At 36.4% G+C, this 24,243-nt stretch overlaps 1 protein-coding gene and 1 non-coding gene across 4 annotated transcripts in view; one reads left to right on the plus strand and one right to left on the minus strand.

The window, feature by feature from the left end:
- DIAPH2 (diaphanous related formin 2) overlaps nt 1–24,243 on the plus strand; it is a 988,177-nt gene that overhangs the window by 797,781 nt on the left and 166,153 nt on the right. For all 3 annotated transcript variants that reach the window (XM_058714641.1, XM_058714642.1, XM_058714643.1), the window contains one exon: nt 8,088–8,183. In XM_058714641.1, the coding sequence (XP_058570624.1) occupies nt 8,088–8,183 (96 nt within the window). The remainder of the gene's footprint in view (nt 1–8,087; nt 8,184–24,243) is intronic.
- On the minus strand, nt 24,112–24,218 carry LOC131503278 (U6 spliceosomal RNA). Its single transcript, XR_009257380.1, has one exon. It is a non-coding gene; the product is annotated as a U6 spliceosomal RNA (small nuclear RNA).

The following is a 24,243-nucleotide window of genomic DNA, read 5'->3' on the forward strand; positions in this document are numbered from 1 at the left end:
GTAATAAGAAGAAATTAATTTGCAACAATGTGCACTCTCCAGGCACTCAAAAACACGTGGCCAAAGAAACATACACAAATATACAAGGTGAGACTCCTTTGTGCTTTAAAAATTGATAAGCAACAGTTAAGTTCCTCTGCAAAAAGTGGAGTGAGGTTGTTACTGCCTTTCTGGCTGGAGAGTTGACCCTCTATAAGAATCTAGTAAGCACAGGAAGAACACCACAATTTGAGCGTTGCATAGCAACTGAGTAATTGTCCACTTGTTTCCTATACTCCCAGCATCAACAATTAAGAGTGCCTGCTCCTTCATTTACAAAACTTTTATACTTGGTGGTGGGCTGCCATTATTGCCATGGTGTGTAACATTTGGTATAACTGCCTGACTGGGCTCTCATGAGAGCCATTCTTGAAAAGTCACTTTCATTCCACACTTACCTTGCACCTGTGCTAGGCACTAAAGAAAATACAAGTATACATTTGACCTCATGATGGTGTTCTGCAAGCTAAAACTATTTATTTCCCTCTCTTCATCACTAGTCTTGTGTTTGTATTTCTTATAAAATGGTTAGGCTTATTATACAGTATTGTATTCTGATATGACACTCTAGTTAAAGTCCATAGATAAAGAGCTGGGTCTTCTGTAAAGAAGCCTAATTACTCCATGTGAGGCAGAGATTGGTTTTTATACAGGAAATCAACACTAGGAAAGCAGGTCTTCCACTGACCTTTGGAAAAAAACTACTTTTTTTGTAACTATTGTTTTGCAACTAGACTTTAAGGACTCTTAAATGTAATGCCACATAGAAATGTAGGTATTAATTGTTTCATTATCCTGTCTCATTCTTGGCTTTGGCCTCTAAGTAGAGACATCTCAATTTCAAGAAGGCTGACATTGACTGTGTTCCTTCCTACCTTCTATCCCTGATGAACTTTTGTTACTAATATAGAGGTTGCCAAGGTCCTTCAGCATCTCAGAGGCAAATTGTGAGCTCCACAGGTATCTATACCAGCATGATGTTGATATTGACTATGTGTACTCTAGAGCCAACCTTTTCTGTAAAGAGCCAGGTAGTAAGTATTTTAGACCTCACAGGCCAAAATGTCTCTGTCTCAACTATTCAACTCTGCTGTTGTAGCATAAAAGCAGCCATAGACAGTACATAATGAATGATCATGGCAATCATCCAATAAAGGTTAAGGACTAAAATTTGAATTTTATGAAATTTTCATGTAGTACAAATATTCTTTTTAAAAAATCCAATTAAAATGGTGAAAACCATTCTTAGCATGTGGGTTGTTCAAAAACAGGTGGTACACTGGATTTGACCACTAGGACTATAGTTTGCCCACACCTTCTCTCAAACATATTTAGGTTCTAATGCTGGTTCTCTTACCTCCCACCTATGTAACCTTGAATGAGTTACTTACAAACATACCTCAGTTTCTTTACCTGAAAATAAGTTGTTGTGGAGATCCAACTTAAATCCCTTAAAACAGGCCTGACATATGGAAACCTCTCAATAAATGACAGACATTACTAATAGTCCTACTTCCAAAACCGGCCTTCTTTTGTCTTTTCAGAAAGTACTTAGATTTCCTTTGGTGGATGGTTTTGAATTGACTTAAGTTTACTCTTCTTCCAAATTTGTTTTTGCATAGTTTTCCCTTCACAAGTGTTCCATGCCCTTAGTAAATGATTGATTCTGATAAGACACACACAGTATTTCAAAGGTTTCTTTGAAATATTAATTATTTAAAATATTGAATGTGAGATATTTTACCAGAGGCATCAATAGAGGTTTTCTTTTTTTAATTTTTTTTTCAACGTTTTTTATTTATTTTTGGGAGAGAGAGAGACAGAGCATGAACGGGGGAGGGGCAGAGAGAGAGAGGGAGACACAGAATCGGAAACAGGCTCCAGGCTCCGAGCCATCAGCCCAGAGCCTGACGCGGGGCTCGAACTCACGGACCGCGAGATCGTGACCTGGCTGAAGTCGGACGCTTAACCGACTGCGCCACCCAGGCGCCCCTGCATCACAATATTTATAAACTTACACACACACACACACAGAGCAAGCAAGTGAGCACATGTGTGTGTGCTAGGAGTTAATACATCTAGATTTTAGTGTCTTCAAACCAGTCATTCTTCAACCTTTTTTTAATGTAATGTTTTCAGAGGCTTAACTTAAGCCCTCATTCTTCCATGAGTCTTCCCCAACTCTTCTAGGCCCACAGAGACCATAGTTTTATTTAAAAAAATTATATAGTCTTGGGGTGCCTGGGTGGCTCAGTCGGTTGAGCATCCGACTTCAGCTCAGGTCATGATCTCACAGCTTGTGGGTTCAAGCCCCGTGTCAGGCTCTGTGGTGACAGCTCAGAGCCTGGAGCCTGCTTTGGATTCTGTGTCTCCCTCTCTCTGCCCCTCCCCTACTCATGCTCGCTCACTCTCTCTCATTCTTTCTCAAAAATAAAAATAAAAACATTAAAAAAAGTTTTTAAATTATATAGTCTCTGTAAGTATTGGCTCACATGGCAGGGTCCTACCCTCAGTAAGAAGTCTTTTGTTTCTTTTGGGTCATTTTATACTGATTTGTTTTTGATAACTTCTCCAACTTTTGAGCAGCTCAGCTTTTCCAGAAAGCCTTAAGTATACAATTGAGAATTCAAGGAGGCTATAATAGTGAATTAAAGCCATATGCCCATGATGTTAGGATCTTAGGAAATAATTTTTATAGTGTTGGCTTTAGTTTAGTCATTTTTGAGGAGTAATGAACTGGAGTTGGGTCTTAGGCAATGGGAATGTCCAAGGCACTAAGTGTTAGGTTCTTAGAAAAATAAGGGATATCGTAATTTAAAATGTTTGATAAAAAGAAAGGAGATTTCAGAGCATTTTCTTTTTTTAATGTTTATTTATTTTTGAGAGACAGAGACAGAGAGACAGAGTGTGAGTGGGAGAGGGACAGAAAGAGAGGGGTACACAGAATCCCAAGCAGGCTCCGGACTCAGAGCTGTCGGCACAGAGCCTGACATGGGGCTTGGACTCATTAACCAGGAGATCATGACCTTATCCAAAGTATGATGCTTAACCTGCATAACTGACTGAGTCACCCAGGTGCCCCTCAGAGCACTTTGAAAAACTTTGAAGGGGCAGAGATTTTACCCTACTTGTATGCTAACAAGTCAGGCTGCCATAGTTTCAGGAATGCTTACATAAGAAACTAGGCTCCTGGGTCAGAGACAAAGAATTCTGTCATTCATGGTACAGCCAGCAGTGTGAGCTTCATGTTCATATTGCTTTCTCTTGCCTTCCAACTCCCCCATGGTGATGCCAAGGTGAGCTCAGGTGGATGCTATGCACACAATGGGTTTATATTACTTCTGAGGAACCTGGTTTTAGGGAACCCAAATCCTTTATAATAAAATGAAAGCAAACTGCCTGACATTTACCCTAGAGGGAAATATAATCTGTCCTCAAAACAAACAGACCTACCCTCTGCTCTGAAGAGAGACATTATATCTTTCAAGGCTGTGCACTATAAAAAGATAGTCCAGAAGAAAGGTCATCGATGCTTGTGCTCATAAAATGCACATAAATGTGAGAAGCCCACAGAGAATTGCCTCTAAATAAGTTTGTGCTAGCCACTGGGGAATAGTCTTGCACAAAGGTGTACCAGAGATAACTTAGTTTATCTAGGGCTAATATTAATCTATGGCATCTCCAAACTCTTCTTGGGGAAATTAAGTCAACACAACACAGGTAAATGTTGATGATGAAAATTTGAGGTCAGCAGGCATTCTGTATCCACTGCATGACCAACACTGTTGGAAACATGAAATAGAAGGTACAGTGCATGCCTTTCATTTTACCCAAAGATATGTAGCTCACATAGAGCCCCACTGGACTGCATGTAACCTGCCTAGCTAGCTCCTTAATACTGTCTGTGATCTAATTTCAGGATCAAATGTCAGAAACTTGCCTCTGAATTGTTACTTCCAGACATGCCCATATATTACCATTTTAGTGGCCAAAAAGCATTACCAATTTTTTCCTTGATATTCGTTCACTCAGTAAATAAGTATTGAAAGATGTAAGAAAACACAGTTTTCTATGCAATTCAATAAAACTATTTTCCATTCCAATGGAAAAAAAAGACACTTTTTTTCCTGAGTTTGACCTCATAGACCAAGAAATAGAAAATAAAAACAGCTACTCATTACAAATCACATCTAAGTAAGAATTAATGGTTCTATGAACTTGGAAATTCTAAGTGAATTATCAACTTCACACAACTCAATCACATACCAAATTTCACTGAAATTCATTTAAAATGAAGGATAATGTCTTTCAGATGATCATGTTAGCTTCCATTTTGTTTTAGGAAGAGTAACTGAAATGTAAATCGGTTCTATGATATATTTATAAACCCTTCATTCCTTCAGGTTAGGTATTTCAGGAAAATCTCTCAACTCTATGAAAAGTTATGGAGCAAATGAAAAAGTAATAGTAGACTGAAACCTACATTTATTTCTTTTAATATATCAATGATATTTACAGAGACCTGGCCTTCTTTTTTTCTTTTCTTTTCTTTTCTTTTCTTTTCTTTTCTTTTCTTTTCTTTTCTTTTCTTTTCCTTTCCTTTCCTTTCTTTTCTTTTTTTTTCTTTTCTTTTCTTTCTTTCTTTTTTTTTTTTTTTAAGAACCACTTAGCACATGCCTTCTCAGCAGAGATAGTATATCACCTCCAAGTGGGTAAATATTGGTTCTTGGCGATATTGGTGGGCAGAGAAAAAGCTTAGATATTACAATTGTTTGTGGGCCCCCAAAGGGTTACACTATATAAACAGATATGCTGTACATCTGTTGTATTATATTTAAATGTTGGAGGGATGAGGAAAAAAATATCTAAAAAGGCTCCTCAGGGGGAGGAGAGAAACAATAATGAAAAAAAAAAAAGAAAAGCTTAGAAATGGTAATCTAGCATAATATTTTGACAGGTGTTGTCAGATGGCAACCATTAATTAAGTAAAGGGATTTATTTTTAATTCCTCTCTATATCATATTTGTTCCATCTTTTTAGTATATATACAATATAATCACATTGAAGAATTCTAATGAAATGGCCTCCTTATCATTGTTATATATTTTTTAATGTTTGCACATTATTTATGTAAATTCACATATAAATACTGTTTTGTAGTCTGCTTTTTTCACTTTTATACATGTATTTATTTTTCTACATAGTATTTATAATGACTATTTTTATAAGAATACATGAAATTCAGTTATACTATGGTTCTCTTCTGGTTGTACTTCTATATCTCTAGAAATTCCGTTTTTGTCTTCTCTGAAATTCTACTTCTCCTGACTACTTTATAAAAATTGGGGTTCTCAGGAATTGCATCGTATGCTCTCTTCTCTTTTCATATAGTATCTCAGGGTGATCTCATGCATCTTCCAAAGGTATTCAAATCTTTAGCTTCAGCCCAGACTTCACTCCCAGGTTTCAGCCTCATATTTTCAACTGCTTACTGGATATCTCTACCTAAATATTCTTCAAAAAATAATCATATTTTCTCAAACCTGTTTATCTCTCAGCCAGGTCTTATTAACTATATTAATACCTTCAAAGTATCCACCCTCTCCATTCACTCTCCTATCACTTTAGCTCAGTCCATTTATACTATACTCCTAACCATTTCCCTTCCTTCTATTAATGCCAACCTCTAAGTCATCTTCCACAGTACTGTGTGATAAGTCTTTCTAATATGTAAGTCTGATCAAGTCACTTCCTATTGCTTATGCTTCCCAATAGAGCAGCCACTAGCCACATAAAAATAATAAGCACTTGAAATGTAGCTAATCTGAAGTTAAATGTGCCAAAATAAAAACACACTCAATTTCTGAGACTTAATCTGATAAAAAGAATGTAAAAAACAAATGATTTTATATATATTGAGTTAAACATTTATTTAACATATCAAAATTAATTTCATCTGTTTTTAATGTTTTAAATATGGCTACTAGAAAGTTTAAAATTATGCAGCTCACATTTTTGGCCTGCATTATATATCTCTATGGGAGAGTGTTGACTTACAGGATAGTACTCAAACCCATATCATAGAATTATGATCTTTTACCATCTGGTCACCATATGCCTACTCCATTTTGTCTTCTGCTAACTGCATACAAAGAGGGCTGGTCTTGGTGTCAGACTGACTTGGGTTCATACATAGGCCTCTCCACATGCCAGCTGTGTGATCTGGAACAATATGCTTTAACTCTATGTTTCAGTATCCCCAGCTGAAAAACAGAAATAAAACCTATTTCAATGTGTAGTTGGATTAAAAGATACAACAAATGTAGGGGCGCCTGGGTGGCTCAGTCTGTTAGGCGTCCAACTTTGGCTCAGGTCATGATCTCACAGCTCGTGAGTTGGAGCCCCGCGTCAGCTCTGTGCTGACCACTTAGAACCTGGAGTCTGTTTCAAATTCTGTGTCTCTCTCTCTCTCTCCTCCTCCGCTCATGTGCTCGCTCTCTCTCTCTCTCTCTCTCTCAATCTACTTCAAAAATAAACAAAAACATTTTAAAAAATTTAAAAGATACAACAAATGTAAAGTGCTTACTGCATAAAATGTAATTCTCCCAGGTACATTCTAGCCATGCCAAACTACTTTCAGCTCCTCTTTTCTTTCTGTTATAGAGAGCAGGTGACAGTTTGGATGTGTCTGCAGCTTTAATATTCCTAAATGTGCATAATCCCCTTCCCATGCTTAATCATTGGGGTTCTATTTTCCTTTTATTTTTTCTGTTTTTACCAAATATTAGACCCAAGAACCTCCATGTTTCCCTTTGTTTTTTATTTAATATTATGTCCTAGTGAATTCACTTTAAAAGAAGACATGATTGATGTAACATCGAAGAAATCTCAAGTCAAATAAAGGGCATAATCAAAAAAGGTTTTAGCTTGTTCTTGCCCTATAAGAGATTTTTTTTCTGTGATCTGACACCCTATAGTCATTCTTTAAACAAAGTAGGATTTACATTTAACTTTAGAATAGCATCAGCAACAGTTTTTTTTTCCCCTCACTCCTGCCTTCTTCTCTTAACCCTTCTGCCTACAAATGTCCTCTATGACAGACCCACCCATTTAGCTACCACTCAAATTAACCAGTTAGTTAGGATCCTTTTTATCATCAGCTAGGCCCAATGGGAAGATGGACCTCAGCTCACTGTGGATTGTCCACAGTGTAGAAGAGTTCCTGGCAATAAACACCTTGAGGCAAATGCTCTCATAAATCTTAAAAGGGGTTTTGACAGCCAGAATTGTCAAAGATAAGAGTAGGGTAAAATGTTTTAAGTGCATTTCCATTAGGAATTCCCATGTACATCTTTTGAATACCCAGCTCATGGAATCATAACAGTTTTTTCCCATAAGAAAAAATTAGAAACACAATAGCATTCTAAAAGGGATGATGAGACTCTGGCTAACGTCTCTCAAATATAAACTGCAGGCTTTCAAATGATTTGGTCACCTTTTCTTTGTACAATGTCAGCATTTTGAAATGGGTAAAGGATATGGATTAGGTAGAAATTGAATGCAAATGTGTTTTGAAAATAGTGTCTTTTGAGATAATAGCAGATGACGGTTGAATGCTGAAAGTATTAATACAATCAGTATTTAACCTTGTGTAGCTCCGCTTCATCAAGTCACGCCCTGCACATTGATTACATTAAGCCAGGTCCATGGTTTCTTGCTTAGAAATGTCTTAAAAGAATCTTAACAGGAAGGCAGCAGTAGCTGATCAGCTACTGTTTATTTGCATACTGAGTGTGTCATCAATAATACACAAGACAAGGTCCTTAAGTTGAAAGAACAGTGGGATTGGCATGAATTTTGCTTAATGGTGCATAATAAGCAAAGTAGTCTATGGTGCCAGAAACTGACAGGATCCATTATGCTTAAACAGATATATGTCTTTAATTTAAGGATATTATGTAAATCTGACAGGAGTTTTTCCCTTTATTTTCCTGTGGTTTAACTTTAATTGCCCCAAGATTAATTCTGATTTCTCCTTTCCCCTCCAGAGGGTGATGAGACTGGAGTAATGGATAATCTTCTAGAAGCCCTACAATCAGGTGCAGCATTCCGAGACCGCAGAAAGCGAATTCCAAGGAATCAAGGTAAAAATCAATTCTAGCCTACATGATATTATAAAATGTGAATGTTCTTAGCCAAATACCACCCTCTGAAAAAACTTCCCTATGAATATTTTTTAACAGTTGATCTCAGTTCATGTGTGAAAAAGTCTCAACAGTCTTCTATGTCTATGTGATCACAAGTTTCAACTTGGTAAAAGTGTCTTCAAATAACTAAAGACTTTGCAAGAATTTTCAGAAACAAGGACTCAGCTGTGTTTCATATTAAATATTTTAATTGTTATTTTATGTGCATGTGGTTTGGGTGGAATGTGGCTTAAAACCATAAATGAAATTAAATTACTAAAAGTAATTGGCCCTAGGGATGTCACATTGCCTATTCACAGGTTAGGGAAACTGAAACAATGCTTCTTTCTAGAGGTTATTTTGGCTCTGTAGTACAATCCATTCTCCATTCTCCATGTTAATAAAGAGAGGAGAAGAACAGATAATCTAAGATCCTCAAAAGTCTGAAAGCATCTGAACTCCTTTTTCATGTATTTTTAATTAGTAATAAAACCAGATTATGAAAATTGATCTCAGGGGAAGAAAAACAAAAAAACAAGCCAAATAGCCTTCCTCACTCAAATAGTACTAGAAAGTTGTCTGTTTTCTCTGTGCATACCCTATGGCTGAGGAAGTAATAGTTCCTTTCAGAATAATCCAAGCTGAGCTATCCACCTCCTTTAAGGAAATTTCTATATTTTTAATTTATATCTTTTTTGGAAGAAGAAGAAATTAGGTGTTTTAATTTTAAAAGTCCTCTTCATGGGCTATGGAGCTATATGGAGAAGTAAATGGAAAAAGGAAAATTAATAGTAAATATGTAAATTCTACTTAATTTAGAGTAATAAGATTTGACTTGAATAGCCTGAAATTCAAAAAATATTTTGTATTTGGACTGGAAAATATGTCTTCAGAATGGAAAGTGGTAGTTCTTTCAAACCACGATACTCCAACAAACCAGTAAAAGGAAGTGGAGCCCAGTACAGAGCTGTCAGGAAAGCTTGTGCTAATGATGAAATTTATGGAGGAAGACAAGAATATAAGTTATGTTCATCTTTTTTGCATTTGGGTGAATTTTGATGGATATAAAGACATTGGAGATGGCCTACAAAAAGAGTGAAAGACTGGAGGAAAGAAAAGTAAAATCTCTATTTGTATATTCATATTAATTTTTAAGGTAATGCTGCAAAGCAGAATACTAGGAACACTACTAATCTGTAACTATGAAGCAGCCACTCCATCTATCCTCAGTCTTTATCTGTAAAATGAGAAAGTCCTATCATGCTATCAGAGACCCCTTCTACCTCTTAAGGAAAATAGAAACCTTCCCTGTTCTTTCTTGAACTCTCAAAGCATTAATAGTAAAAAAGCAAACTGAAATAACTTTTTTTATTGATTCAATTCTCTGCTAAGCAGCTGATAAGTATAAGCATGTTATTCTGTGCCATAAGAGAGCTGCATTATATTTCTAGGCTGTTTATTTTTAAAATATATTTGCTAAGGCCCCTGTCTGATTAGTCTCACATCTCATACTGACTCTAGAGAGATTGTACTGAGAAAGAGAGAGATCATTCCATGGGATTTCTGTGAGTTTGGTACTCAAGGGATACAGTGTCATCAACTGTGAAATACCAACAGTAGATTCACAAACTGCATAATTTTACAGTACTCATTCCAAGTAATCTAAATTGGGGCCTCCTTTGGTTTGTAGCTAGAATGCCTCCATGAACACACAGGGTGAAAAATATCAGCGCATCTAGTCCTGGCAGTCATTTCAAGTAACTACAGCCAATGCAAATGTACAGCAGTAAAAAGAAACTAGAATCAGACAGTGGCAGTGATTGGTAAAACATCTTGAGCATCAAAGTTCAAACAAAGGAGATGGGGAGGATGGCACAGAGTTGACAAGTCTGCCAAAAATTTTCCTGCCTGCTTGCCTCTTTCTAAAATCAACAGAACTGGGGATTTCCCCAGATTCCCTCTTTGTTTCTGACTTCCTAATTAGATCATATTTTCATGCTGACCTCCTTTTGTTGTCACTTTCTTGGGTACCTTATTTGGTTCCTTTTCAATGCCCCATTCACTTTATATTGTTATACTTTCCCTGGTCAACACCAACATCCTTGCTCCTTTCTAATCTCCATTTCAACATGATGAGATAAAATCAGAAAAATCAAATTATAAAGAAGACTATTTTTATCAAGTAAAGTAAAATAAGAGGAAATAGCCAAAAAATCTGAAATCAGAGTCAGCCACAGACAGCAAAGATGTACTGCTCTGCTTACCATCTCCATTATTATAACTTACAGATGGAAATTATGGTATGTAAAATACAGAGATCTACAATTGTGCTTCTAATTGCAGTGTTTTCGATTCAGCATTTCAACAAAATGAGGTGATGGCTTATATTCTTCACTAGAAAATCAAAATATTAATAAATGGCATGATTAGTTGCCTAAATTATAAATCTTTCACACTGAGCCTATGTCCCCTCCCCAGGAGCTACCAAATTAGGCAACTCAGAGCTCCCAAATACTGTATCTAGCCCAAATACTAAGAATGTTGTTTCAGGTAAGGGCCCCAAAAGATATATTTCAAAGGAGACTATTATAAAGGGATGCTAATGAAAAAAATATTGATAATGAGTATAGCACAGGCTCCAACCAGTTAGAATGTACACAGGCAATAAGTAGCCACTATGGGTGTAGTAGAACAAACCATCTGAATATCAACCCAGATTATAAATTTTGCTAATACCAAACTCAGAGGTTAGTAAATGAGCCCCTAAGTATTCATTAATTTATTGTACATCTCTTCTGTGAAAGGCATATGCTAGATATGGAGGAAAATGCAAAAATAATTAAGATTTCCTTAGTTATAAGACCCTTGTGTCTTGTGGGTAATATGGAAAGTACAGAAAAATTATAGAATAAGGAAGAAAATAATAAGGATTACTCAAGAGGTATTAATATACTTTGTGAGTTCAGATGAGCAAAATATACTTTATTGGATATATCAGAAAACGAATTCTGGAAGAAAAGGTTTTCAAGGATGAGTATGGATTTCATTAGTCGTAATTAGAGGTAGGGATAGTGGGCAAATGAAATGTCATTAAGAAAAATACAGAGAGGTGCCTGGGTGGCTCAGTCAATTGAGTGTCTGACTTCAGCTCAGGTCATAATCTCATGGTTCATGAGTTCGAACCCCACAGCAGGTTCTGGGCTGACAGCTCTGAGCCTGAAGCCTGCTTCTGATTCTGTGTGTCCCTCTCTCTCTCTGTCCCTCCCCTGCTCATCCTTCCTCTCTCTCTCTCTCTCTCTCTCTCTCTCTCTCTCTCTCTCTCTCAAAAATAAACATTTAAAAAAAGAAAAATACAGAAATAAGCAAGTGCAAAACACTTTGGGAGCATAGCAAATAGTACACCTAGTAAGAAAGTAGATTGTATAAAGTATAGAAGTATGGAGATAATTCTGGAAAAGTAGGTTGGTGCCACAACATAGAGTACTTGAATAAGAGTCTGAGGTGTTAGCATATAATTCTTTCTGCAATGGGGATATACTGAAGGTTTTTAAGCAGTGTAGGAACATGATCAAAGCAATATATTAGGACATTTAATCTATAGAAATGTGAGTGATGAATTATGATTCTACTGTCATACTCTTAATCAAAAGAGATAATTTAGGGGACGAGGAGTAGCTACATGTCAAGGATAATCCTAGGGTTTTGAGTTTGAATAGCTGGAAGGACAGTTAAGTTATGAAAGAAAACTGTTAAGATCAGGAAAAGGAGTGGTGATGGAAGATAAAGTAAGTTTTAGGAACATGAAACTGAAAGTGACAGCAGAGCATTGAGGTCAAGATGTCCAGAAGTTTCTTGGAAATATAGGTATAGATTTCATCACAAGATTATTGAGTTTGTGAGATTTCTGGTTATAGTACAGAAATGGAAGGGATTGTTAGAGTGACTATTAAGAGAAAAGGATCCAAAAACAGAACTTTGAAAATGCCCTCAGTTGGGTGCTAAAAGTAGAACTAGCAAAGAAGAGAGAGAAATAGTATTTGGGCAAGTGGGAGGAGAATCAAAACATTGTTCTAGGAGCAAAGGAAAAGGGAAGTATTGAGAAAGCAGAAAAGGTGGGCATTTTCACCAATGACATATGCTATGGTGGAATAAAAAAGATAAAGACCAATGATTTGCCATTTGGGACCTTTCTATCAACTTTTTAAGAGCGTATTTTCAATATTTGTATAGAACTGGGAACCAGAATGCAGGAACTAAGCAGTGACTAGATAGTGAGACTACAGGGATTAATAGTATTCATTTGACAAATGAACAATTGTATCGAATGATTCCTCAGTGTCATGTATTGGTTAAGTACTGAGGGTGTACCACCAATCAGGACACTTGCCTCAAGGAGCTCAGATACCTTTGGGAAAACATGTGTGTAGCTGTGTGATAAAATTGCAATGTGATTTTATATGTGCTATAATGAGATAGGAACCAAGTGCTTGTACAGTGCAGGAGTTAGAGTAAGTTTCCCCACCCCCACTCCTTTGCCTCTCAGGTTTGCATCCCTGGAATATAGACTGTGATGTCTAGGAGTTTGGTGGGTGAAAGGAACATCTCACTTTTCCTCAATAACCTAGTATGTATCTATCCCTTATGAATTTTGCTGAACCTTTCTGGACCATCTTTGTTATAGCCTTTGTTAGCACTCCAGATGATAATTTCCATAGTTACAATCCACTTTGGAAAGAATTACCCATAAGTATTCCTGAATTTGTCATTATAACATCAAAGGTAAGCTTTGGAAAAAAAATACACGGAGAAAAACATTGCAGGAGTGAAAAACACACTTAAAATACAAATACACAGTGCCACATCTGTTTCATTACTGAATACCTGTAGACACTCAGCAATGGCTTGTCTTCTCTCAACCAACTTGACTTATTCATTCTTTGCCCACTAGAAGTAAATATAAACAGTCTTATTAGCAATAGATATTTAACAGCTATTTTGGCTATTACTAGATTTTGGTATATACTTCTAGACATTTAAAAAAAAACATATAAGAGAAGCATTATGAAGAAATGAAGCCAAGAAACAGAATAAATGTAATTAGGTTTCAGAACTTCACAGGGCAACCGAGAAAATGAAATTTGAAAAAAAGGAAAAAGAAACGGGACACAGGGTTATAGTTTTATAGATAAGCAAGATAACAATATAAATGAGAAGGTAAAACTTACCGTTTGACAACAGATAGGGGACAAGGAACTGATTAAAAAAGAAAAACACAGAAGGAAAAAGAAACCAAACTCTGGGTATTAGGGAAAATACCTTTATAACAAAACAAAACCCAAATCCCACATTTTCCTGGGGCTGTCTACCTCACATAAATAACAAAACCCACATTTTCCTGGTTCTTGTTTTCATATACATATCCAGGACCTCAAATGTCCATAAGGGATCTCTGCAGCATTCCTAGATTTTCTCAAGGGGACATTTCACAAACACAGCCACCCACCACTTTTCTTCTACCTCTACCTCTAATAATAACATGTATTTCCATGCCTGCTATTTGCTCTAGCAGTGGGCACTTTAATGCCTTCATGATGCCAGAGTTTGACAGTGGTCAGTGACAAAGCAGGGGGAAACACCTCTCTTCCTTTAGTGTGGTAAAGCACTTAACCAGTGTACCAAGCAGCACTAACTTGTTCCTTAAAATCTTACATTTTGAGAGAAACAGCTTTCAAATTTTTTACATCCCTCTTGATCTCTATAGGATTTGGCTCCATATAGCAAGGCCCAAAAACAAGCCCATGACACATCCCATGTAGCGCTCAGTATCATCCTCATCTTTTGATGACCAAGTTCTGTTGGGGTTTTGTGTTTGTTTGTTTGTTTTTATTATTAGAGGGTCAAGCTGGTCATTCATACCAAGCTGCTTACTTCTTTCTCCCTTAGGATGAGTTCTTTCTCATGAGGTTCTTCAGTCTTCTATTTTGTAAGTGTTCAAATCTTGGACTAGCCAACTAAACCCCATTTTGTCTGTAGTAATTATATTGTAATGTGCAATTCAAATCTAATAAAAGATGACATAATGCAAGCAAATAAACAAAAACGTGGCATTCACCCAAATGTCACTTATTAATCAAATACTATGGGCCAGGCAATAGTGCTAGGGCCCTGGAGTGTAAAAATGGATAAAGCATGGGTCTTAACTTCAAGTATTCACAGTCTTGTGGGGAAGACAGATACATATACAATATAAATGTTGTTATACATATGCAGAGAGTGCTGAAAGAGCAACTAGATGCCTAGAGAATTTAAGAAATCCTTCATAATGAAAGTATCATTTGAATTGTGTTTTGATGGAGGCACCTGGGTGGCTCAGTCTGTTGAGCGTCCAGCTTCGGCTCAGGTCATGATCTCATAGTTGGTGAGTTCGAGCCCCGCGTTGGGCTCTGTGCTGACAGCTCAGGGCCTGGAGCCTGCTTCGGATTCTATATCACCCTTTCTGCTCCTCCCCTGCTCGTACGCTCTCTCTCAAAAATAAATAAATATTTAAAAAAATTTTGAATTGTGTTTTGATGGATGAATAGTAACTTACTTGGAGGAGAACAGGAGGGATAACCATTTCAGATAAAGAAAATGGCAAATACATGCAATGGAGCTAGGGAAGGGTACTGTGGCAATAATGGAAAATTTGTTGCAACAAAGAACTAGAAGAGCTTTTTAAGTAGAGGATTACATACACACACACACACACACACACACACACACACACACACACACAAAAGCAAGAGGGTTTGAGGATCGAAATAACACATTTGGGGGACATTTATATATATACTGTTACCAAAACCTTGGGATCACCCAGGAAGAGTATGTCCAATGAGAGGTAAATAGGCCAAGAATAGAGTATATGTGAATCCCAGTGTTGAAGAGGCAAATAGAGGAATCAGCAAAGGACATTGAGGGGAAAAGCCGTTAGAAAGGAAACAAGAGAAGCAGCAAAAACATGACACCTGGAATACTGAGGGTAGACAGAATTTCAGAATGGAGAAAGTCAACAGGGGCACATTCTGAAGGAAGTTAAGTAAAGTGATGGCTGAAAATAGACCAATGATTTTGTCAAATAGCAGGTGACTGTTGACCTTTTCCCAAGCAATTTCAGTGAAACAGTGAAAGTCAAGAGCAAGGTTCTACTGGATTAAAAAATGAATATCTTTTGTAGAGATTAGTAGAGAGTGAAAAGATAAATTGTGTCTCTTCTAGAAATTCTGACAGGAAACTCTAGATACTTACAAGCATCTTGAAGGTTGCCAATCATAAATTAGTATGTCTAGTTTCATTTACAAATATGTGGACTTTTCCCCTCTTAATTCAATTGTATTTATTGAACATATACTATGTGATATAGTTCAAATATTTTAGCATGCCTAGTGCTTTTACAGAGTTAGCAAAGCACTTTCTCATTTATTGTGTGATATGTGATTCATAGTCATCTAATGCAGAGAGACTAGTCTCATAAGTTAAAATGAAAGACATTTGTGGCCTCATACAAAGAGAGAATAGATTGGAGGTTAAAGAAAGGTATTCTTAAGTTAACTGGGTAAAAGCTGGGGAGATGTGGGGAGAGAGACAAAAAGGATGAGGCCATCTGCAGAAAATCTTTGTCAACTTTAGAATTAACTGGTTTGCAAGTGATTAAAGTCAGGAGTGGGTGGGTCATAGTATATATATGATTTTCTCAAGATGAGGAAAGGAAGAGGTGAAGAAGTAGCAAATCAAATAATCCTTAGGCAAGCCACTTAGTGTTCTCAGTAGTGTTAGTTAGCCTGGTACCTCTTGGCAGTAACTAAAAGATAAATAGTAGGGATCTTGGAGAATTGATCAACATTCAGATTCAGGTCATAGATAAATATACAAGAGTGGGTAAGATAATCTGGAGAAAAAAAAACATTTGTGGCACTGATTCTCACCCCTGGCGACACACTGGAATCACTTTGAGGAACTTCTAAGAAATAGCCACATCCAGTTCCTCTATGAACCAATTAAATACAAGTCTGTGGAGTCAGAGCCTGGGCAGTGGTATGTTTTAAAAGTTATCAGGTGAGGGTGCCTGGGTTGGCTCAGTCAGTTGAGCATCTGACTCTTGATTTGGGTTCAGGTCATGAACCCAGGGTCGTGAGATCAAGGCCCGCATGGGACTCTGCGCTGAGCATGGAGCCTGCTTGGGATTCTTTCTGCCGTGCTCTCTCTCTCTCTCTCCAAAATAAATAAAGTGAAAAATATATATAAATTTTTGTAGTGATTTTAATGTGCCACAAAAGTTGAAAGCCACCAATTTATGGGACTAGTTTGTAAGCTGGAACACATGAAAAAGAGCATGAATAGGTTGGTTATGGAGGTGTGAGGAGAAAAAAAGCTACTGTGTTAACTACTTTTCACAGAGAAAGTGCCAAGTAGCATCATGTGTAGTCAAGAGAACCAGTAAAATAAGGAATGGAAAGGATCCATTGGATTTAACTATTAGGAATTCATTGGTGACTTTAGCAAAAATAGTTTTAGAAGAGTGTGTTTAGGGGTTGGGGTGAGAATGGTGTAGAAGCCAGATGTCATTGAGCTCTAAAATGCTATTAATTTTTAAGACATTGTTTTAAAAAAATGTTTATTTTTGAGAGAGCGCAACAGAATGTAAGCGGCGGGGGGCGGGGGCGGGGGAGACAGGATGTGAATCAGGCTCCAAGGTCTGAGCTGTCAGCACAAAGCCCTATGCAGGGCTCAAACCCACAACCTGTGAGATCATGACTTGAGCCGAAGTCAGACACTTAACCAACTGAGCTACCCAGATGCCCCTTTAAGGCATTTAGTGTCATCTTTTTTTCATCACTAAATGTGAATTTTATGATAAAGCATATACCTAAGTTAATTACATAGGTTTTTTTTTTGTTTTCTTTTTATTTATGGAAATTATATTTTATGTCTGGGACAGCCATACACATGTACTGATTGATAAGATTTAGGTTTGCATTAGGGAAGCTAGAAACAGAAGATTACTATGTGGTCTGTCCTTGATTATTCTTTAACAACTGGAGAACAAATTGAACACAAACCATTTATGCCCTATTTATATGCAAAATTGTCCTAAGCAAGCACTGATGATGTTCTCTATAGAAATTTCAATCACTTTTGCTTGTCTCTTCTCCTGCACAATATAATCAGCTCTTCTGCGCATTTCTTCTTGGGTGATCTCTGCAGGCCAGTAAGAGATAAGGTCAGTTTCAGTTGATTTTTTAATGACAATATGAAGTTACCAGGCTTCCTTTAGACATTGGGATGTGGAATAAGTTAGGACAAGCAATTATTATGCAGCAATAAATTTTCCTTGGTAGTTTTAATTATATGTCAAAAATTTACAGGCATGGTAATGTTGGTAGTTAAGCTCCCACAACCACCTGCTTCTTTTATAAACCCTCAATTCAGGAATAAATGGTTGAAACCCTATATGTCAGGTGCATGACACCACTCTAATATGAGCAGACATTGTGCATTTGTAACTACATTAACCGACACGGTATTCATCAGACTGTAATAAGTACCTTAAATTTTCTGGAAAGCTAATTGCTTTCAAAATGAAAGGGGAATAATTGTTTTAATTGATGGTTGTGATTATGGGCTCATCTCTCTCATATGGACTCAGTAGTATATTATTGTGTATTTTCCTAAACAGGGATAAGAATTTGTAAACTCTCTTTCCTCTCCAGCCAAATTCCATCTGCTGCTACAGTGGCCAAAGGTAGCTAGATTCACCTGGAAATGAATGTACTTCCACCCATCTTTTAATTTTTGTGAAACGTTTGAACACACCTCTCTTGTGTATTTTAATTTGAATCTTTTTATTTATTTGTTTGTTTGTTTATTTATTTTATATATGAAATTTATTGTCAAATTGGTTTCCATAGAACACCCAGTGCTTGTCCCAACAGGTGCCCTCCTTAATACCCATCACCTACCCTCCCCTCCCTCCCACCCCCCATCAACCCTCAGTTTGTCTCAGTTTTTAAGAGTCTCTTATGTTTTGGCTCCCTCCCTCTCTAAACTTTTTTTTTCCTTCCCCTCCCCCATGGTCTTCTGTTAAGTTTCTCAGGATCCACATAAGAGTGAAAACATATGGTATCTGTCTTTAATCTGTATGACCTATTTGACTTAGCATAACACTCTCGATCTTCTGCATGACATATCATACTGAAACTGGCAAAATACAAGGATAAAGAGAAAATTCTGAAAGCAGCTAGGGGTAAACAGGCCCTAACATATAAAGGGAGGCCGGTAAGACTAGTGGCAGACCTATCTACTGAAACTTGGCAGGCCAGAAAGGAATGGCAGGAAATCTTCAATGTGGTGAACAGAAAAAATATGCAGCTGAGAATCCTTTATCCAGCAAGTCTGTCATTCAGAATAGAAGGAGAGATAAAGGTCTTCCCAAACAAACAAAAACTGAAGGAATTCATCACCACTAAACCAGCCCAACAAGAGATCCTAAGGGGGATTCTGTGAGTGAAATGTTGCAAGGACCATAAAGTACCAGAGACATCACTACAAGCATGAAACCTACAGACATCACAATGACTCTAAACCCGTATCTTTCTATAATAATACTGAATGTAAATGGACTAAATGCTCCAACCAAAAGACATAGGGTATCAGAATGGATAAAAAAACAAGACCCATCTATTTGCTGTCTACAAGAGACTCATTTTAGACCTGACACCTTCAGATTTAATTTGAATCTTATTCCTGGTAGTTCCTTTCCTTGTGTCCTTTAAAATGAGAGGAATATGGGGCGCCTGGGTGGCGCAGTCGGTTAAGCGTCCGACTTCAGCCAGGTCACGATCTCGCGGTCCGTGAGTTCGAGCCCCGCGTCAGGCTCTGGGCTGATGGCTCGGAGCCTGGAGCCTGTTTCCGATTCTGTGTCTCCCTCTCTCTCTGCCCCTCCTCCATTCATGCTCTGTCTCTCTCTGTCCCAAAAATAAATAAAAAACGTTGAAAAAAAAATTTTTTTTTAAATAATAAAATGAGAGGAATAGAAGGTAAAAGAAGAAAGGAAAAGAGCAGTGAGTATCTTAAACTCCATAGAACTCTTTTGAGATTCAAGGGTTTTTTTGTATTACCCATTGGTATTGTTTGCATTTGCAAAAACACGGGCCCAGAGATCTTGAACCTAATATAGTGTTTCACCTATTCCAGAAAACCATGTAAAGTTACACTCAAAGTCTACCCTCTTAAAGATATAGATGATGCAAAGTGTTAAGATACTACAAGGCTTATAACTGTGTTTCACTATTAAAAGATTATGATGTATTTTTACCACCTAGCACATTACTCAGTATAATATATGCTCTTGATAACTATTTGTTGAAAACTTCACAATTATCAAAAAAGATTAGAAATCTACATTAAATCCTTTCAATATATTATACCTGAAGCTATCTCTGAAGTTTGAAATTTTGGGGATGAAAGAAATAGAAATTTCATTCTACATCACTGTAAATGGAATTCCATTAAAGCTGAGTTAATTTTATGGGCAAACTTAAATGTCCTGGCTATGTTACCTTCATATGACCTTTCTACTAGTAATGTTTAGGCTTGACAAGTAAAGAAAAATTCTGAGTTTATATAAAAAACAAAATATTATTATATGTCATTACTCTTACGTCCCTCGTGCTTACATTTGAATGCCACCTTTTTGTCATTTTCAAGTCACAATTTGTTTTACTCCTAATGCTTAAAGGACAAAATTCTTAATACTACCAGAGGAAATATAGGAAAAATAGAACGTTTTAAGTTTTACGTATCTTCTCATTAATCTGCAAATATGCTCTATAGAACAGGAGAAGTAGACAGGAGTTAGTGAATCTCTTTAGCATAACAGTAAGTAATTAATAGCTTTCCTAGCTTTCTCACAGATTTACTCAGAACAGATCTTTCTGAAGTTTAAGGGTTTTTATCTAGTATATATGAGTATTTTAAGGATTTGAACTGTTTATTTGAGGGACTACTAGAATCCAGGGTAATATTTTCCCTTTCCACTTGGGAAGATTTTAGCTTGAGATTTCTAGGGTTATTGGTCTGTTCTATGGTTTGTCTCACATAGATGCAGTATACAGCAAGCAAGACAGTACTCTGTGGGCAATGAACAGGGATTTTTTTTTTCATACATTATTCACTACTTTGCAGTGGTTTCAGAAAGTCAATGTATGTCCCAGACACAAAGAAATGAAAAAAACACAAAAACAAGGATGTCATTTTCATATTGTTGTTTAGAAAGTTAATACTATTATGTATGGATTTCATCTTTATTGCAAATTTATAATAACTTATATTTTTAGCAGCCATATCACTATTGATCAAGGGTGTACATGTCTATCATGTTTGTTAATGAACTGATGATCTTTAAATATTTGGAGCAACCTATGAAGGGGAGTTTGTATCAAGAGAGATAAGCAGTTTGACTTCATGTGGATAACCCAATGTTTATTTTAGTTATATTTGTGACATCATTTCAGTTGCCTATATCAGTACTACTCTAAGTGGCAGAGATAATGAAAATTGACTATGTTTTGTACATAATTGTGGATTTCATTTTATTGTCATCAACAGATAGATGGAATCAAAGAAACATGCTGGAATTGAAAAGAAAAAGTTCTCTTGAAAGAATTTTTCTAATATATAGTTTTCATTTTATGGTCCAAATTTAAATGAACTCTCATGCACTTATAGAGAACATTAAAACAAGTTCAGTTAATAGTCATAAAAACCCACAACATGAAGGCACCAAGAGGATGACCATCTTTAGTGAATGAGATAATAATCCAATATAGAAAATAAATTTAGAAATAACCACCATAATAAGTCTCTAGGAAATTATTAGTGGATGTTTTCAATGTTTAATTCTAGTGGGATCAGATTAGAAAAGACAAATTGGGGGAGCACCTGGGTGGTTCAGTTGGTTAAGTGTCCAAATCTTGATTTCAGCTTCACTTAGACTCCCAGGGTCATGGTATCAAGCCCCACATTGAGTTCCATGCTGAGCATGAAGCCTGCTTAAGATTCTCTCTGTCCCCTCCTGCCCCTCTCCCCCTTTCACATGTGTTCTTTATCTTTAAAAAAATTAAATTAAATTAAATTAAATTAAATTAAATTAAATTTAAAAAGACAAATGGGAAGAAAAACATCACATCTTGCAATTTGAATATTTTTTTTCCCTTGCCACAAATAGTATTGATCACTTGCATGGTTCATTTAGAACTTCCTGGCAGAGGAAGATGAAAAGCACTGAAAAAATATTTATGGTCAAGTTGAATGCTGCCCACACAGATTCTATGCATTATAGATTATCCTTATGCTTCCAGTTTCTTAACTTTTTTTTCCTAGTTACTGTGCTTTGTGGTCTGGGGACCTTTTGTACACCACTTTCCTTACTTCCCTTCTGTTGCTTCAAAAAAATTGTGTTTTATCTTTGTTTCCCACCACCATTGCCCCAATCTGATATTCCACACATTAATTATGGGGAATAAAAACTGGTAGAAAAAATGAAGAAATATAATTGTGTCAGCATTATTTGAAGTCTGTCTTACTTAAGTCTGAGCATTCTGTCTCTTGTGGGAAAACAAAGAGGACTGACAATACTTAACTGTTCCAAATAAATCCTCTCTTACTTTATGCAAAATTGTTTAGGTCTTGATGTCAGCGAGGGGTCATTGAAGAACATTTCAAAGGGACCAAGAAAAGTTCCTAGATGGACTCTTGGTTCCTAGACTTTATGGAATTATGGTATCATCACTGCTAGAATTTATAAGTGCTCCTGGTAGTGAGTAAGGTGTCAAACAAATGGTAAACCTTTTGTATAGCTATAAATTATTTCATCAGTTAGTATAGACAGTTGTGAAATGACTACATTTTTTTTTTTTGGCTCTCAGAAAGTATATACTCTGAAAAAAAAAAACCCTAAAGAGAAAAATACCTTTTCATAAAAATTCCTCAGACCACAATGGATAATTAATTACAGCTTGACAGGTATAAACATGTTCAATAAAGAGGAGAGTTGGATACTTCAATAAGTAGGGTAGTTTGGCAGGTTTAGTACTTTAAAAACTTTTTTATCTCTCCAAATTCATTCAAATAATATACTAGATTTTACTGAAATAGGTTTTAATTACGTTCCACTCTAAGGAGAAATCTTTATTCTTAAGACATGTACACCAAAATATTTTTAAAAAATACTTGTCTTGCATTGATATGCTAATTTTTCTCTAATGTTTTGAAAACATGAAACTGTTCATTCACTTTTTGTTTAACTTGGAGGCTAACTCCAGTAAAAGTGACTCTGTGTGAATTTATCTGTTTATTTAAACCAAAGCATAGCCCTTAGAAAATAGCATCTTTTATCAATCATGATTTTTAATCAAGTCTTGTGAAAGCATTTTTATTATGCATTATAGATAACTTTTTAAATGACTTAAATTCAATTCTTGACAATCAAATAGGTTTTGTTTTCCTAGATGATTTGACTATAAAAGTTAAATATGGCAAGTTTTGTTAAAGTGGGAAAGAAGCTCGTTTTTTTTTTCTTTCAAAGATTTATTTATTTTTGAGAGAGAGCGTAAGCAGGGGAAGGGCAGAGAGAGAGGGGCACAGAAGATCCAAAGCTGGTTCTGTGCTGACAGCAGCAAGCCTGAGATAGGGCTCTAACTCACAAACTGTGAGATCATGACCTGAGCTGAAGTCAGAAGCTCAACGACTGAGCCACCCAGGTGCCCCAAAGCTGGATATTGAAGTATGGCTTCTTTCAGCTTCTTTTCTGGTTCTATAACAGGTGGTACATGTCCTGGCATAATTGAAGGTAGAAAGAACAGTGATTGGGTAGGATTAATCACAGAATTTTACTTCCTGTGTGACCAAACCTGCTTTTGTACCAATTAGCTATGACCTTTTATTCTAGCCTTAGGGTATGAGATTATTAGAGGCAACAACTTCTGAAATATTTTCTTTCTAATATTAGTTTAAGCAAATTTCTGTGCAATGCTCTTATTTCATGATGTGGGTTTTTTTTTTCCTCCATGTGCTACTTCTTTCCACTAAGCTGCTAAATCATTTGCAGAGGAATTAACGTAATGTTTCTAGAAACATGAATAGCTTGTGGCCTTTTCTGAGTGTCCTACTTCAGAAATAATGCAGCTGCAATAGCATGTGCCTTTGTTTCTTCCCATTTCTCTCTGCAGGGAAGTTCCTGCTTTAAGGTAGACCCGAGCTCTTTTATTTCCGGGATTTTTCTCTAAATGATGTGAATGTTTCCATCATGTTTTCTAAAGTGCATTGTTTCTTTGTTAACTTATTTCACTATGGTTGACTCTGCAGCTTGTAGGAATAATGAGGAGTGGACAAGAGAGTATAAATGAATAATTACAAATAAATCGTTCCTATCAGGAAAACAACCCCCCAAAAAAGGGCTGTATGAATACAGTCCCAGTAATATGATCTTTAAATATGACACACAGTGCATTTGTTACTTGTGTATGTGATACAAAGAGTATCTCTACAGGCCATAAGATGTCAAAACTGCAGCTAAAATGAGAACAAGCCACTGGTACATTTTTCATGATACTTTGGTCATAGGACTACATCGCTTCACATGAAAAGGTTTTATTTGACTTGCATTTGGAACAGAAAGTGAAAGGACTTTGCTGAAGGTTGCCTTGTTTAGTCCCCTCCCCCTAACACATTTCTTTTATGTGATTCTTCCACTTTCATTTCCCATCTTATTTGTTTTCAATCTGAATAGCACACTTTATGAAATGGTCACTGCTTTTGAAGTTCATTCTATAGAACTCTAAGTTTTACTGAGAAGAAAATAAGTTTCTCGAATTTGTGTGTCATCCTTGTGCAGGGGCCCTGTTAGTCTTCTCTGTATTTTTCCAGTTTTAGTGTATGTGCTGCCAAAGTGAGGATGATAACTTTCCCCCAAAATAGGTTA

Source organism: Neofelis nebulosa, chromosome X, assembly GCF_028018385.1.
Source record: "Neofelis nebulosa isolate mNeoNeb1 chromosome X, mNeoNeb1.pri, whole genome shotgun sequence".
NCBI classification, from domain to species: domain Eukaryota; kingdom Metazoa; phylum Chordata; class Mammalia; order Carnivora; family Felidae; genus Neofelis; species Neofelis nebulosa.